Source organism: Centroberyx gerrardi, chromosome 4, assembly GCF_048128805.1.
Source record: "Centroberyx gerrardi isolate f3 chromosome 4, fCenGer3.hap1.cur.20231027, whole genome shotgun sequence".
Lineage (NCBI taxonomy): Eukaryota > Metazoa > Chordata > Actinopteri > Beryciformes > Berycidae > Centroberyx > Centroberyx gerrardi.
Genome location: NC_136000.1, coordinates 9,391,220 through 9,409,415, shown reverse-complemented (window position 1 = coordinate 9,409,415; position 18,196 = coordinate 9,391,220). Strand labels below are relative to the sequence as shown.

At 41.7% G+C, this 18,196-nt stretch overlaps 1 protein-coding gene across 1 annotated transcript; it reads right to left on the bottom strand.

Moving 5' to 3' along the window:
• Positions 1 to 4,938: 4,938 nt before the first annotated feature.
• On the bottom strand, positions 4,939 to 8,388 carry avpr1aa (arginine vasopressin receptor 1Aa). Its single transcript, XM_071913875.2, has 2 exons — positions 7,440 to 8,388; positions 4,939 to 6,650 (listed from the first exon to the last, which is right to left on the bottom strand). The coding sequence occupies exons 1-2, from the start codon at positions 8,386 to 8,388 to the stop codon at positions 6,358 to 6,360; spliced, it is 1,242 nt and encodes a 413-aa protein (XP_071769976.1). The 3' UTR covers positions 4,939 to 6,357.
• Between the last annotated feature and the right edge of the window lie 9,808 nt (positions 8,389 to 18,196).

Genomic DNA, 18,196 nt, shown 5'->3' with positions numbered 1-18,196 from the left:
GTAAGAGAAAGAGAGACAGAGAGAGACAGAGAGAGAGAGAGGTGGTGTGTGTGTAAGAGAAATAGAGTGAGAGCGAGAGAGAGAGAGAGAGAGAGAGAGAGAGACAGAGAGAGACAGAGAGAGAGAGAGAGAGGTGGTGTGTGTGTGAGAGAGAGAGACAGAGAGAGACAGAGGTGGCGTGTGTGTGTGTGTGTGTGTGTGAGAGAGAGAGAGAGAGAGAGAGGTGGTGTGTGTGTGAGAGAGAGAGACAGAGAGAGAGGTGGTGTGTGTGTGTGAGAGAGAGAGACAGAGAGAGAGAGAGGTGGTGGGTGTGTGTGTGTGTGTGAGAGAGAGAGAGAGAGAGACAGAGAGAGAGACAGAGAGAGACAGAGAGAGAGAGGTGGTGTGTGTGTAAGAGAAAGAGAGACAGAGAGAGACAGAGAGACAGAGGTGGTGGGTGTGTGTGTGTGTGTGTGAGAGAGAGAGAGAGAGAGAGAGAGAGAGACAGAGAGAGAGACAGAGAGAGACAGAGAGAGAGAGGTGGTGTGTGTGTAAGAGAAAGAGAGACAGAGAGAGACCGAGAGAGAGAGGTGGTGTGTGTGTAAGAGAAAGAGAGTGAGAGTGAGAGCGAGAGAGAGAGAGAGAGAGAGAGAGAGACAGAGAGAGAGACAGAGAGAGAGAGAGAGAGGTGGTGTGTGTGTGAGAGAGGGAGACAGAGAGAGACAGAGGTGGCGTGTGTGTGTGTGTGTGTGTGAGAGAGAGAGAGAGAGAGAGAGAGAGAGAGAGAGAGAGGTGGTGTGTGTGTGAGAGAGAGAGACAGAGAGAGACAGAGAGAGAGAGGTGGTGGGTGTGTGTGTGTGAGAGAGAGAGAGGCAGAGAGAGACAGAGAGAGAGAGAGAGAGAGAGAGAGAGAGAGAGAGAGAGAGAGAGAGAGACAGAGAGAGAGAGGTGGTAGGTGTGTGTGTGTGAGAGAGAGAGAGGCAGAGAGAGAGAGAGAGTTACTTATATCACAAATAATAAAACTTTGAAAACTTTGTGTAAATATATTTATATATATGTGTATCCGCTGTGGATAAAAGTACTAAATGACATTGTTGAACTTATGCCTGTCAGGTATCCAGGAATGTACTACTTCAGTTATAGGTTTGGTTTCACACATGGTCTCTGAACTCTGTTTTTGAAGCCCGGGGTGATGAACAGAGGCTGGCTGTGGGAGCAGATAGCAGGTCCAGCAGCCTCTATCTCAGCTCGCTCACTGCCTTTGATTCCCACCTGGCTTTTAGGCTCACAGAGAAAGCCAATCATCTGTGTGCAGCCTACATAGGACTTCATGCTGTGATCCAAAGGCACATCAAAGCCTGTTTTTGATTAATAAACTTTTCCTATGGCCTTTCCGCTTCTGTGAAAAACCTAGCGTGTCACTTCACAGCCTCCGTAAACAACATGTAAAGCACAGATGCGCAATTATACCTTATCGGGTAGACTTTGATCAATTATATTCCTATGAACGTATGTTTTCAATAAATATGTCGTTGGTTCAAATCTCTAATACCAGCTGTTCTTCATTTCTGATTGCCTGCAACTCAAAGGGCAGAAGGCATCATTCTTGCCTGACTTGCGTAACATTGGATGCGGTTCAGTATTTTCTGCAAAGTCGGACAGCCTTCCAGGAATCTGAAGCCCTTGCTTCTAGGAAACAATAACTTATGGACACGGTGCTGAGCAAAGAATACGCTGACAGTTGAGACTGCCGGTAGACAATAGAGTCACAGCTACACACAGGTTTTGGGAAGCAAACAGTATGGATGGCAAGCAATGCATTGGCTGAAAAAAGACCATGCTGAGCAAACCTTCTCTGGACAGATAACGGTTGAAGAGAACTTGGATGAGCTAGATAGCAGTGGTTATCTAACTCTTCCTCAGAGGGACCCACATTTTCAAGATTATATTTCTTGCGAGCCAAAACTGGTGTTGTGGGCCATTTTGTATAGGCTTATCAACCAAAGTGTAGTGTTGTTAGACTAACCTAACCTGGAGCATTTTGTTCTGCCTTCCTTACATTGTCAAGATTTGGGATTTCGCAATTTCTACAGAGAATTTTTTGGGACCCATTTTCATCTAATCCAAATTTTGTGTAATGGCTTGTTTAAACATGCTTGTTTATATAAACTGTATGACCGCTGGGGAGTAATTAAAAATGCTGATGGTAAATAGATATGCGTGTTATTTTTTAAGGACAACTGAAGCAGAACAATAGAGCAGGAAGAGGGAGGCTGCGTGGAGAGGAGGAAGACATGCTGCGAGAGAGCCTGGTCTCATCAAGGTCCTCTGATCACAAGACCACCAGGGTGCTGGAGGAACTTCCTGTATTAAAGACTTGTTGATGTCTAATCCACAATTGTCAGTTCTAAACATTTCCCTGACTTTTTTTTTTTTAGCCTGTTTAGCTTAAAGTGGCCTTCCAATAACCGTTTCTGTACTGTGTGAAGGGAAGGCCGGGGTGTAAGGTGAAGGGAAGACAACGCTGGACACAATTGTCCAGACAGTAACAGAGGACAGGACTTGTTTCCTGTAAGGAAAACGCAGTGGAGGTTGTTTACCTACTAAGTATGGAAGCAGAAAAATTGGCATGCATCTTCTTGGAGCTTGTCTCACATGACCAGAAGGTTTCATAATCTAAACAATCTCAGCGATGTCCCAGGCATCATCCCTCTTGATGGAAGACAGTATTTCTCTGTTAGCACTGCCGTTCTTTCAGTTTTTTAAGACGCTTGCAAGGTGGAGGGGTTTGCCAGTAAACAACAAACTGCTTGAAGTTGTGTTTCATGCCTGAGAGAAGTTCGAGCTCCCATGCTTGTGCTGCTCGTATCTCTGATCTGTTCTGCTTGTTTTTTTGTTTTTTTCAACAAGGCACTTCCCTCCACCTCTGTTTTTGCCCGAGGTATCCCATACATAAAACACACAAAGGGTATGGAGGGCTTTGTTCCTGAGGAAATGTAAGCACTTCACAGACCTCTGTCAGATCCATTTATCTTTGTTTCTGCATTCATCTCATCTGCTCAGAATCTAGTTGTTATGAATGAGAGGCTCGGTCGTGGAGTAGCAACTGAATTTCTTTTGTATTGTGTTGTCACAAAGTAAAAATGGATGAATGTACAGAGGAAACCAATGATGAAACTGATGCTTTGTCACTGGCAGAGGAAATACATTTTATTTTGCAGAGAGATGTAGCAGCGAATAGAAGGAACCCAACTATGTTCACCATCGGTAAATTCAGTCAGCTCGGTGGAAGATATATGGCATTAAATTCAAAGCAAATATTCCATGACCATGCTTTTATGATCCTTATAATATGATATGTCTGTTTTCCAACAACTTCACTGGAATTACATGCTGTTTGCCAATATCTCTGGAGAACCTCAAGCTCCGACTTCTTAATATTTGCTCAGTCTAGACTCTGACTGGTGACCTTAGCCCAAGCAAACTTTCAGAGCCATGATTTGGCTTGATGATTGGCATGCCTGATGCAATGCAGAGTGGGTGCTAGACTGGGAATTTGAGATATGTCCATCAGACCTGCAGGGATATTCCTGCCACACTGCCCTCTAATTAGAGACTGTAGCCTCATGACCCCAGTGAACCAAGTTTATGCCGGCCATGGCTGCCAGTTGCTTGTTTTATCCTCCTTTTTATTCCAGAGAATGACAACACTATCTGATATGGCAGGGCTCGGCTTATTTTGCCCCATTTGACACAATCACAGCTAGAGAAAGAATGTCCTGTAGGACTTCTCTGCCCATACATCTTTACGATAGGACTGCCAGGCATGTCTGGCCCGTGTGGTGTGAGGTCAGGGGGTCAGAGATAAAATGAGCCATAGAGGAGGCAGGGGGTTGGGACAGTTCAAAGTTATGGTGAGGAAAACTTTGAAAACTGTTCCTCACCAGCTTTTCAGAACAATACAACAGGCTTGTAGCAACTGATAATGTGATAACCGATGGATAAGGTAATAACTTAATAAAATGTACTAAAATGTTCCTCTAAATGGGCTGTGTAAACTGTAATAAAGACTTACAACAGTAAGTTGCTGGATAAAGTAATAACATCACATTATTACATTAACCAGCAATTATGACTTAATAAGGGGTGTAACATTTTTAGCTGATGATGTAATAATAATATTAACCGATAAGTTGATAACTCATAAGAATAATAACTCAAGTTTGTACATTATCAATCAATATTATTATTGCATTATCAGTTGAAAGTATGTTACACCCTTTATTAAGTCATAATGTGATAATGTGATATTATTTCATTATCCAGCAATGTATTACATTAACAGTTTTTGTTACATTTTCAGCCAATTTAAAAGGACATTTTATTACATTTTGACAAAGTTTTACAACATCCATCAGTTGTTACATTATCAGTTGCTCAAGGCTTATAAATGCTCTGTGCTGAGTTGACCAGGAACCTCGCTCTCTACAGAACTGTCTTCTTTTTCTTGTTATTTTCAATGGAAAGGTCACACTATTGCATTTTCCCAACAGCGCTGAGAGCTTGGCAGGGTTTTAGTGCTTAGTGCGCTGAGAGGGACATATTAAAAATTCTCAACTTTCAGTGAAAGGACTGCCATGTTTTCAACAGTTGTGTAGCAACTGCAGGAGGCATAACGAGCGCTTTGTAAAAGCATCTGTTTTGCACTTGCAGCTAAAAAGGAGGCGTGTTGTGGAAACAGGGCTTTTTACTGTATACTGTAGCTCTGAGCACTCGCTGTCAGCTTCTGTAAAGATGGTGTTTGTTCATGGTTGTGAAGGTAGGAGACAAAGCCAGTGCAGTGTTCGGTACATCAACATACGTATATATTTATATAATATTTTGAGTCTTTTCAATGTGCACAAGCCAAGGCAGATGGATACAATTTCATGTTGAACAGATTTACATAAATTACTCGTATTTACAGATATTTTCAACATCGAAAAGTACCTTTTATGTACAAATATACTGTATACTCAAACATCAGAAAACTATTTCTCAATACATTTCAATATACATATATATATATTTTAATTCTTAACGCGGCCTGACAAACATAATGGCATGGTACATAGTGTTAATATACAGCAAATTGTTTATGTCTGGAGTGTAAATGAAGCCCAATCAGCGACCCCCGTGGGGCAGGATGTCAGAAAGTCAGGAAGCGTGTTGACGTGGTGTGTGTGGAATGTGTGGGCTTTTCCCCAACATTGTTTTTGTGGGAGCAATGGGAGGAGTCTATCATATTCTATATGTAGACTCCTCCAACTGTAGCCAATCCCACTTGACTGCAAACCCCCACCCCAACATGCCCATCTCTGTGTGGAAGTAAATACTATTTTCAGTGGGATCCCCATCTGCCTCTGTCTAACATAAATTGAAGCCATTCTTTTAGGCTAGGCAAAGGCTGACTGCTGCGACATGAAATTAATCCTTTAACAAATGATAAAGATGTGGATGCACGCAAGGCAGCAATTTATCCATGTAGCCTACCAAACCCCAACATCATATTGATTTATTAACCATAAACCTCAATGGATTTTTGAAACAGTTCAAAGCATGGGTATGATTTTCATTTAAATCCATTTGTCTTGGTTCTGACTATTGAGAAAACCAACAAAATGAAAAGCTAAGCAAAAGGAAGAGGTGGCTGCCATGGTTACTTAGAGACATGTGGTCTGGAAGAATAGTTCTCACCACAACACATCCTGGGGGAGCCATGTAACTAGTTTAGTCTTTGTCTGGCTAGAATGGGTTTCCAGTGGCATTACAGGGATTACACAGCCAACACTAAAAGCATCAGTATTCTATAACTACTTATTGGCAGCAATATTAAATCATGTTGGTCTCTTTGACTCCTTGGGTCTGCCACATAAAGTTAACTTGAATTTTCAAGTGGACTAAAAAAAAATTAAAAAAAGAAAAAAAAAAAAGAAGACGATAGCTGTCAACACCAAGTGCTTTTACAAAAATACATGGAATTTCATGATATGAAAATATGGAACTAGGCAAGTTCAGTTTCCTTCCTAATGTTTTACAATTTACAGGTGAGGCTGTTATGTGAAAAAGCACATTGTACAGAGAATCTAGGACATTTCCACAGCAGATATGTCCATATTTTGTCATCCATGTTCTTCATTGAACATATTTGATTTTCACCACATTTCCTTCTCTTTCTTACTTTTCCAGACCTTGATTTGCTTGAAGGTTTATGGGGGCTTGGGGGCATTTCAGTCACTTTCAGTAGTGTCCATAGTTGGAGTGGGCTTATATGTGGTACCTTGATGGCATTGTCAAACATGTTTCCATTCCCACCTCAATAAATAATGATTGTGGTCGTTACTCCGCTTGGATGGACGGGATGGAGGACTTGGGAGAGTTGTCCAGCTCTCTCCAGTTGCCAGAGCTGCACGTAGGGCTCCGATTGGTCATTTTAGTCAATAGTGTCGTTCTTCGGATGCTGCTGTCTGAGTCCTCTTTCTTGAAATCAGTGTTCATTTTACGACAGCAGGAGAAGCAGTGGGCAAAGTCCTGGAGGAGATGACCGCTGAAGATCATGTATATCCAAGGGTTACAGCAGCTGTTGAGACTGGCAAGGAGCGCAGACAGAGTCACTGCTGTGTTCTCAGAGTCTAGAGGAGAGAGAGAGGGAAGGGAGGGGAAAAACGATGATCAACCCGCAAAACATCTGGTATAGCCTACACTGCAAAAATGTCCAAGTCATTTGGTCTGATATTGAGACTTAACATCTTATTTTTCTTAATACAAGTGAAAAGAAATGCCAGATTAACAACAAAATGTAACTTGTTTCCAGTGCAAATCAAACTTATTTCAAGAATCTTCTTGAATCAAGTGTCTATTTTCTTGATACTAGTGAAGTGATTTGCCTAATTCAGTCTTGCAGGTAGCCGACACTGTATCCAGAAAAAAAAAATGAAACAACAGGAATTAGGTTTATCACAGAAAATCATCAGAAAAATAAGATTTAATACCGAATAGGCCTATAAGACTACATAACTTTCAAGACGGGCATTTTATACAGTGTAAAAATCAATTGCGCTGGCTGAAACCCCAGTGCTGCAGAATTCCCTCATTGCACAACACATGGCAAACGTATTGTTTACTGGGCTGAATTTAGACACTAAATAAGATTAAACAATTCAATTCTGATAACCTTCGTTCAAATGAAATATATTTGAGCATCTATTTGTTTTTGGTAACAAGTAAACTCATGCGTAATGGCGATGCGCAATTGGATTTCTTTCAGGTTTGCGCACAGTTTTCCATTTTGTGGCAAATGACCAAAGGCTTTCTGTGCACAGTTCTTCTATTGTTACATTTTATATCATTCGGGTCGCTGTGACAGTTTAAAATTCACTAGAGATCAACTTAACATCAAATATTACCACCCCACTACTCACCATCCCACTGGAAGTTTTCATCCCACACCGACCACATCTGCACTGTAAAAAACGGCGCCCAGCACACTATGTACGCCAAAACGATCACAAAAGTCATTTTCACTGTCCTCAATTTGGCTCTTGATATAGTTGTGACGCTGCTGACGGAATTCTTCCCAATCAGCCCGTTCTTGGCCGCAGCGCCCGCCGTTGTTTTCCTAGTCTTGTATTTGATATTTTTCCATATGCTGTGGCAGATGAACCCGTAGCAGATCATGAGAATGGCCACGGGGACGAGGAAGATGCCCAAGGTTATCCAGGTGATGTACGCCTTGACGCCCCACGGCTCGATGAAGTGGCCCCAGCAGTCGTAGACGTCCGAGCCGTTCTTGATCTCGCTCAGGGAGAAGATGAAGTACTGAGGCAAGCTGAGCACCAGGCTGCACATCCACGTGGAGACGATCATGATGTAGGAGCGCTTGGTGGGCTGCTGGAGGGTCTTCAGAGGGTGGCAGATGGCGATGTAGCGGTCCACGGTCATCATCACCATCATGTAGGTGGACGCGAACATGCCCATCACCTGAAGGTGCTTGACTATCCTGCAGAGGAAGTCTGGCCCGTAGAAGCGGTAGGTGATCTCCCAGAAGAGCTGCGGCAGCACCTGGAAGAAGGCGACCACCAAGTCGGCCAGGCTGAGGTGCTTGATGAAAAGGTGCATCCGAGACATCTTTTTCTTGGTGTTGTACATTGCCAGCAGCACGCTCACATTCCCGATCACAGCGACCACGAAGGTGATGCTCAGGACCGTGATTTCGATTTTGGCCACCTCTTCGTTTCTGGCAAACGGGTCGGTTCCGTTGGGGTGGACGGTGTGGTTGTCAGGTGTCCCCATCGTCGGGTCATAAGTGGGACTGAAAATCTGAGACTGGTTCACTCCGCTCAGGAGCAGCGCATGGTCAGGAGTGTGCATGGCACTGCCCCTCTGTGCGCTTTACCCAGATAGAGCCAGAGGGGCTGCGAAGTGCCTCTCCTCTCCCTATATGGAGCTACCTGATGCTGAAAGGACAGGACTCAGTGGTCTCTGGCTTGTGGCTGCTGCTGGTGCTTTTTAAACTCGAATCAAATTTCAGACAGCGTGTGCGTAAAGCGGATACACTGCAAAAAAAATAGGCCATCCTTAAGGAGTCAACTGGTGTAGTGTTCAGTCTTAAAAACATATTTTTCTTAAAATAAATCTAATGTGCGCTCACTCGGACATTACACAAGTGAACAAAATTGCTAATAGGTTGGATAATTTGATTTGTTTCAAATGCAAATTTAATCGTTTCAAGAATCTTCTTGAATAAGTGAAATTATGTTGATAGAGGAATGTGCCTTTTTTTTTCTTAAATCAGATGCTTTGAAAACAAGTGAAATTATCTCTCCCCACTGGCATATTTTTTCACTTGTTTTAAGAAAAGGCTAATTTTAAGATTCAGTACTAGAAAAATAAATAAATGACTTGTATGATGGATATTATTTTTTTGCAGTGTACAGCCAAACCCTCCCCCGAGGTGGACACAACCTCCACAACACCAAATTGTTAGCGCAGTTCCCACCCCTCTTAGCATAATATTTACAAGTCGAGTTTTTTCCTATCTTGTGTAAAAAAAAGTGACCCAAAAGGAAGCATTGCGAAATCACAGAAAAAAATAAACCATACAGATTTGAATGTGTTGAGTGAATTGAATTGGGTGAATAATTGTAAAAGATATTTTGGGTCTATTTTCAGTTCAGTTAAGCTTGAATTAAAGCCACCTCCAGCTGCAAGATCAGTTCAATCTCGTGTGAAAATGTTAACTGCAATAACACGGCACTTGAAGTTACTGCTGCTATTTATTGACCGAGAGACTGGAATGTTGGTTTTGAAGTAGTTTGTGTTTTCACCTCAGCTGCTCTAGGCCTTGTGCAACAAAAACACATATGAGCTGTGTAAAGTGCTTTGTCTGAAGTGCTGTTCTCAAAGGAGGATGATGCTGGATTTACTCAGGCTAAGCACTTGTTATTCAAAGTCAAATATCAAACTGAAGGGACCTTCCATTCATAGACCAAATATGGCTGGTCATAATTTCTGAACAAGGCAACGCTTTAGTTGTTCTAACTGATGAGAGAGAGAGAGAGAGAGAGAGAGAGAGAGAGAAAGAGAGAGAGAGAGAGAGATAGAGTGTGTAAGAGAGAGAGAGAGAGAGAGAGAGAGAGAGAGATTGTTTACATTTGTATGTAATTGTATGCAATTGATGTTAGAATTGATGTTAGAAATTGTAGTAATAGTAATGATAGTGCAGCATTTTTTTGTATTTGTTTTACATTGTTCACATTGTTACATTGTTACACTTTGGCAATACAAATGTGTGAATTTTGTCATGCCAGTAAAGCACAATTGAATTGAATTGATTTTAATTTAATTGAAAGAGAGAGAGAGAGAGAGAGAGAGAGAGAGAGAGAGAGAGAGAAAGAGAGATAGATAGAGAGAGAGAGAGAGAGAGAGAGAGAGAGAGAGAGAGAGAGAGAGAGAGGAAGAGGTGATGTGTGTGCATGTGTGGTTCTGTCCTGATTTTAATTTAATTGAAAGAGAGAGAGAGAGAGAGAGAGAGAGAGAGAGAGAGAGAGAGAGGAAGAGGTGATGTGTGTGCATGTGTGGTTCTGTCCTGATTTTAATTTAATTGACAGAGAGTGAGAGAGAGAGAGAGAGAGAGAGAGAGAGAGAGAGAGAGAGGAAGAGGTGATGTGTGTGCATGTGTGGTTCTGTCCTGCTAAAGTTTCACTTTCATTCATTCTGTTTGCAACCAAGTTCACCCTGCTCGCCCTTTTTTGATGTCTTCAAATCCCTCCACTGCCATGGCAGTTTTTCGCTTGACAGTGTTGCCAACTAGCCTCTACACTCTTCACCTTCATCTCTGAATTTCACGTCTTGCACATCCTTCTCTCTCTCTGTCTGTCTCTTGCTCTCTCTCATATCGTTTCTTGTTCAGGCATCCCTCCAGTCTCATTGCACACTTGTTTAGAGGTTCTGTGCCTGAGCATCTTGAGTGACGCCACCGCGGTTTCCAAGTGACCCATAATAAACTAAATCGCTCTCCATTGCGAAAGCACATAATTGCCAAATGGCTGTGGGCATCCGGCAGCTATTTAGCCCATCTGATCCATGTGGTGATAGTGAGAGTAGTTATCTTTATTTCCATTTGAATGACACTGTCCAGATTTGCTCTAGTTCATTTCCGATGGCCCCTGTGGTGACCGGTGCAACCTGAAGCTCCGGTTCACACAGGAACCCCGGCCCGAAAAATTTCCTGCTGGCCGGCTGAGCTGGCTTACTGGAATAATTAAGTGTCCCCAGTTATCCCTGTGTCATGGTGCGCTAATCTTCCCATCGGAACCAGTGCGAGGGAAATTTCTGATGTCGCCCACCCAAACAGCTTCTTCCCATGGGGGCTCTTGTTGTTTTGGCGGCTCTGCAGGAGGGTGAGGATATTATGCCTGTGTTTTTGCATCTGTGTCTGCATGCCTGCGTGTGGAGGGAGGATGTGTTTGAGTATTTTTTTGACTGTATGTGTCTGTGTCTGTGTAGACCTGGCTTGTTTTTGATCCCCCCCTGTGTGGCTACTCTGGAACAGCCAGTCTTGTCCTGGGGGAACCTGGGCAGCACAGCGGATGGCTCCCCCCCCCCCACCCCCGGTTCACGCTCATGTTCTGTTTTTTGGGGGAGGTTGATTGGAGACGTGCTGCTCTGTTATTACAGCTCCAGGGTCGGCTTGTTTCATTAGACACACAACCTGCGGAGTCTGCTCAGCGTCGACCGCGTGGACCGTATGCCTGGGGCCCGGGAATCATGGGAATGCGTGTTGTGTCTCCAGTAGCCGAAGTAGTCACTCTAAATCATTTCCGTGATGTTTAACCATTACTCACGGGCTTTAGGGCTCCCTAAGTTCTCGTCAGACTCTCTGGGACTTTCTTCTTCTTTGCCTTGGGGATACAGAGTTAAGGAGCTTGCGTGACTCAAAGTTATTATATGAGACAGCATTCTTAGATAATACGCCTTTCTTCTTCATAACAGATTTTTAATTGGAATATGTAGCTTGATAAATGTGCAAGAATGGCATCCAATGTGAAATTCACAACATTCTTTTTCCCTTACCTGCCAAACTCTTCCCCAGTTCACTTTAATTTTCAATTTATATGCACAAGGTGAATGAAAAAGATTTTGTTGAATGTCAAGTCTATCACTCACAGTTGAGACATCGTTTGTGGATTGAATCACTAAGGAACGTGATGTTTAACCCTCAGTGTTACGAAATAAAAAGTTTCTAAAAGTTCATTGACAGTGAAGTGCAAATGATTTAGGACTTTCCATACTGTTTATGTCAGCAGTATAGTCTTGTGCTTTTGAACAAGGAATGTTTGGTCTTACGAAACTGCATAGCTAGCATGCATGCTTTCCATGTTCTGTCTTCTTGTATAACACTCCATCCATTACAAGACCACTTCAGTCCACCAGGCTCTTTCCTTGACAGAACCCCATACTGTGCATATGGAAAAGATTCATAGCGTCCAAATATCAAATCTGAGCGCCCGAGAGTATTTGAGAATACTTCTAAAAGAAAGAGACTGTAAAGGTCAGAGGCCAGCACCTCACTTCACCTTCTCCTCCAGAGTGTTAACTCACTCAGATGAAGTGGGAATTTGTCTTGTTACAAGCACAAGTCTGTTTATCTACTGGACAACATCAGTCCTATAAATTTCATTATCTATTTACTTTATGAATCAGTTCATGGGCAGAAGACACAGACCAGGACTCCACTGAGGCTACCTATAACTCATTGGTTATGTAAGTTTTTATGTAGGGTTACGTGTTCTCGTTTGCCCTCGTGGCAGGTGATATATGGATGCTTCAGTAAACAGGGCATTAAGGTTTATAATCGTGCAAAACCATGCATGGCAGTTATGCAACCTGGACCTCAATAACATAATGAAAACGTCAGCACAGCTGCTTTTATTTAAACCCACTGGCCTTGCCTGTATTTTTAAGATTTGAAAGACATCCAACACACAACAAATACTAATTACAGAACATGATTAGACCCAAACGAAAATAAAAATGAAACAAATCAGCACTGGACACTGACAGACAATTTTGACTTGCTAGTTGTAAGTAATTGTTGAGCAGTGGAGATTGTTGTTGAATGATTTTTCTTTGCCCAATTCTAATTCTAACTAGATAACACTCAGTAGAGCGTATACCTCCGCCAACGCTATATGCAATTGTCAATATATGCCAGTTCGTATGTCAGATTTTCACCAAAAGTTAATAATTTCTTCCATGCCCCATTACCAACTTGTTTCACATCAGGAGATGCTCACATTTTCATGACTGGACCTGAAATGGGAGATCTGCCTGTTCAGATTCTAGCCACTTTTAAAGGTCCCATATCGTGCCTCTATGATTATAAAGGAGATGGATGTGCTATCTAAACATGGTGAACATATCAAAACACACGGTCGGCAACTAAATCCACACAATCCATATTAGAAAACCGAGCCTCTAAACGAGCCGTTTGGACTTCAGTAACTTTGTGGCGTCACAAAGGTTCGCTCATTATCATTTTTGTAAGAAAATAGGCTAACAAAGTGTTTTTTTTTACAAAGCGGTTTGTTGTTTGTTTGTTACCGGAGAGTTTTTCCTTCCTGTCGCTGCCTCTTCTGCTGGGTCTGTAGTGTGGTGTCTCACGGTTCACTCTTGAAATGGTTAGCCAATCAGAACAGAGGGTCGTTAATATTAATGAGCCTTAAAGACAGAACAGCCTGTTCTTGGCAAGGCTCAGAGAGATGCTGGAAAATTAACGTTTAAAATGGATTGAGAATGTTTTTGGTACATGACACCACATAAACAGCTTTGAATGGACCTCAAGACATAAAATAAAACATTGGGAAGTGTAGATTATGGGACCTTTAAGCATTTTAGCTTGGCCAATCAGCTTTATATCTGTTCAGTGGCCATTAGGGCTGCCCTTCTAGCACTGGACCAAATTTATGTCCAAACCAGAAATGAGCTCTCCAGTGTTGTTTGATTGGGCCAATAATGGAGGCTTTGTCGCTTCTTATGTCTGCTGATAGGCCACAAAGTTTGATGGTGTTATGTGAATCCATTCTGAAGTTACTTGCCTTTTTATGAGAAGCCACATCCACCGCCACGCTCCCCTTTGGCCAATCGGTGTGAAAAATTGATCAGTAATTCTTTGCCCCATATCCAACATTTCCACAAAGTTTTTATGCTGTATCGTACATGATCTCTCACTCAATCTGTAGACCTACAGGGGGTGGACGAAATAATTGAAACACTACATGAAAAAGGACTTTAAGTTTTAAGTATTTCACTCACAATTACAAAGGCAGCTACACAGGGAGCCATATAAACTGGAATGCCAATTAGCAGTACGTCAGCTTTAAAAGAGGTCTGACAATTACCAGTTTCATATGTTATTTTTCAAAGCAACATGAGGAGACTAACAGTTCCAAGAGGCCTGATAGTCGGTGCCTGAACTGCATCGGTTATAATTAACTGTAAAATAATTTCATTTTGAAAGGGGAACAGTGTGGAAAATTATGACAGCATATGTCAAACAGAGACAAACTGTTTGAACAGCGGTCACGACTTTCAGAGGAACAGTGGTCACAAACTCACCGATAGGAACAGACAATTAACAGAATAGTTTCTCAACACAGCAAATTAAGGCTCCAAAAATTACCACAGAATCAAATCAACACATCTGTGTATATACTGTATACACAACAAAAACTGTATATTGTGAGCTTCACAAAGCTGGCAGGGCTGCCATTCAGAAAGCTATAGTAACTAGTAACTATAAAATAAGTACTAGTAATTGTTCAATTGTTACTAGTAAAAATAGAAGTGACTAGTAAAAAAGAAGTATTAGTCACTAGTACTTATTACATTAGAATTATTATTTATCATATAGCAACTAGAAAAATTACAGTAGCAAGTAGTAGCTGGAAGAATAGTGACTAGTGACTAAAAATAAGTAGTGGTGGCAAATTTTTAGTGACTAGTACATTTTAGGAAATAAATGACAAAGCGGCCTGCTGTATCCAAGGCCAACGCACAAAGACGTATATTCTAGAACAAAACACACAACACCTGGATCTCTGAGCTCCTTATTAGGAATTTGATATTCATTTAAGTGTTTCTGTGATTTTGTCCACCCCCTTTTTAACAGACTTGATAACCTTTTGCTCTTTCTAACACAAGCAGATGCAATTCATTTCTCATTATGATCATTTATAATGTGCTTTGGGGATTGAAAACCAAGCCATCTGTTATCACAACAAGTTAAGTATAGCTCTCATTGGTTTCTCAGCATGTTTTCCGTTGTATGAATCATTATCTGCCAGTGAACTTTGCATTCTAGTTCTGAACCCCAAGCCTAATTAGATGTGATTCTAAACTAGCAATAGAGAAGGAACAATCAATGTGAAATTGGGACATTTCAACAGCTCTAATCACATTACTGGGAATAGTAATATTGTGACTCCGATATAAAAACACTCCTTTATCCGTAGGGGAAAAAAAACATGGGAGAGTTTTTTGCCCTCAAAATATCCCACAGTGCCATAGCTAATTTGGTAAACAGAAAGAGGGCCAAATCTCATAAAATGGCTCATAAATTCTCAATGAGTCATCAAGATATTGGAGGCCATTGCCACGGTTTACCACAGACTGTCTGATCCACTTGGCCTATGTAATGTCCGCTGGCTGCTAGGCTTTCACATGAACATGGGACTCTGTTCCCATCCAGTACAAGATCAATGGGCCATTAGTCTCACATGGCCCGCTTCTCTTCACATTTCATTTCACTTTGTGTTCGGTGTACTATCTATTATTAGAGAACCGCAATTGCCATATTACGCAGAGTGGTTTGGTTTGGGATGAACACGTTGGTTGCTGCTGGGATCTGCTGGGATCTAACCCATGACATTTCTCTCTGAGCACCAGGCCGCCCTGCTGTCAGTCTCACCTGCTGTCAGTCTCACCTGTGGTTCTTGACCCGCAGGCTCGGCGGGGGAACGGCCTTAAGATCATCGATCGCCGATACTTCTTTCAGGAAATCTTAAATGCTTTCCTGAAGAGTTTTGCAGATGGCAGCAACTTCTCATCAACATTCATTAGTAATGCTAATGAGGCCAGTGGGGACTCTAGGACTGCCATAGGTCTGCTTTAGAGGACGTGACATTTTTAACAAATACTGCCACTCACTACAACACTGTAAGACTGGCATGAAAACTGGTTTGATGTCCTGAAAGGAATCTGGGATAACTGCCGATAGGAGGGATGTTATTACTTTTCTTGGTTAATGTTGTAGCACTTTTTGTTTTCATAGCACTCTGAACTATCTGGCTACTCACCCTATTGATGATTGAGGAATGTTCACTTATTTTACTGTTGCATTTATTATGCCACTCTGGATAAGTGCTTCTGCTAAAAGCCTAAATTGTAATTGTAAATTGGATATAAGATAGCAGTAAACAAGGCATTAAGTGTTACGAATGAAAGAATAGAATTTCAGCTCTGGCCATTGAGTGTATGAGCCAACGTTTTCTATTTCAAATGTTTTCCGCCCAGCATAAATTAAATATTTATAACTCTAGTAGAGTGTATTCACATCACTGTATAGCCATCTCTCCTAAAAGTTTACGGCATGTCAAACATAGTTCACAACGACATCATCCAAGTGACAATCTCAAGTACTTTATCTGATATACTATTACAAGAAAGCCATATCAGTAATCCAGGTAGACTAAACTTAAAAGTGTGCCTGATGAATTGCATAATATACTTGACTTGCCGCTACAGCAGATAAAAGGTATTAGCATATCATAAACTCTGATATGTAGCTGTGCGGTTGAACCCTTTTATTTCAGAAACATCTGTTTTGAGGCATGATCACATTGTTATCTGCGTGATTACAGTACAACTACCACTGTATTTCCCAAGAAAGCACTTTGAAGCAGCTGCTAGCTTGGAGCTACAGTCACTGTCAGTCAAAGACTGGAGGCAATTTGAAGATTGAATATGGAGCGAAAGGTTTTTGTTGAACAAAGATGCACTTCCATCATCCTGAGAGGAAAAAAACAGCTTGATCTAAGCTAAATGTGAAAGGAAAGTTATTTCCGATCCCTCGCTGGTTGTTCCAGGCGGTATGGTTTTGTGGTTATGGTTATGATTTGTGTCGCACATGCCTGCATCAAGCAGCAGATGTGTGCCATGATAAGTGGATGTGTACTACTGATGAGAAAGTTACTTCCAACATAAACAGCCAAATGAAGCAGAGTTATTTATGTGAAGATAGATTAGCTGAATGGAAACTCTTCTAAAGGCGTGTGTGTGTGTGTGTGTGTGTGTGTGCGTGTGCGTGTCCCTGCGTGCCTGTGTGCATGTGCGTCTGGCAATCAGGGCTTATGGGAAACTCTGAGGCATCAACACGACTGATCATCTATCAGCAGAGCAGACAGCAATGTTCTCACTGCTGTGACTTTGAAGCCCCACACTCTGACCCAATAACTTTAACCCTCTGGGGGAGAATCAAGGGGCAGCCGTGGCTCATTCATTCAGCTGGGATGGAACCGCACAGTGAAGTCGACTTCAAAAAGACAAAATCTATCGCAAACTAGTTTCCTTGGTTGATTTAAGACTATGCCACTCTTCTCCTCTTCCTATATCTCGCTCATTCTCTCCACTCTTTCGTTGGCTTTTTCTGAGACTGTCTGTTACTTGTTATGAAATGTTTGTAGAGTTAACTCTCTCTAAGATCTCCAAGGGACTAACTCTGATAAATGAAGCTTAAATAAATAAAAACAAATCTGCATTAAACATCCCAGTAAAAATGCCTTTGCTTATATTCGTCCAAGGAAACAGATACACATGCATCACAGAGATATGATATGTTCAGTTCACTTTTAATTCGACCATTTCAGGGAATACATTTTCTTGAATTGAAAATTGAAAATCTTTTGCGATAAAGCAGATTCCTTTACCATCTTATCTTTCTTATATTCAGTCTCTGAAAAAATGATTGAATGCATAAGTAAGTGAACCGAAGCTTCAATCAAAATTTTTGAGTTGACTGAAATGAAACCTGACACCAACATACTGTACATGTGAGCCATCTCTCATAGCTTCCTCCCCTCAGCCTGCAGTAGTTCAGAGGAGGAATGTGACAAACAGTTTGACAAAATCCGCAAAAGAAGAATGTTCTTCATCCCTTCAGGGATGAAGAAATGAATAATTATTTTCTCTTTGACGCTTTGTATTTTTGAGATTATGCAATGGGGTTTTGACAGGTTTCAAGAGCAGATGACTCACAAAAATCACTTGATGCTTAACTGACCGTGAAAACGTAATTAAAGTATGAACAAAACACCAAATTTTATTTTGTACTTCTGCAGTTGTGTAATTTTTCCAAGCCAGCACCAATTCAATGGACAGCAATACACGACCCTGTAGCCAACAGTAGTGTAGAATAGAGTATTTGTGTACATCTAGTGGGGGCTTCAGTTACATGTTACATGCATCACAACCCCCCACCAACCAATACAGGATCCTTGACCTTCCACACAAATAAATGAGCCTCCCTTTATTAAAGCTCTACATCATTTTCTGTACATGTCGCACGGCATTACAAGGTGCCAGTGACTATTATCTCATGTCATGTCCAATCGTCCATTGA

Excerpts from the sequence above, each read along its gene's own strand:
- avpr1aa (XM_071913875.2), bottom strand. The coding sequence starts at position 8,388 with ATGCACACTCCTGACCATGCGCTGCTCCTGAGCGGAGTGAACCAGTCT. Across the intron at positions 6,651-7,439 it reads TGAAAACTTCCAGTGGGATG|ACTCTGAGAACACAGCAGTG; the intron begins GTGAGTAGTGGG and ends TCTCTCCTCTAG.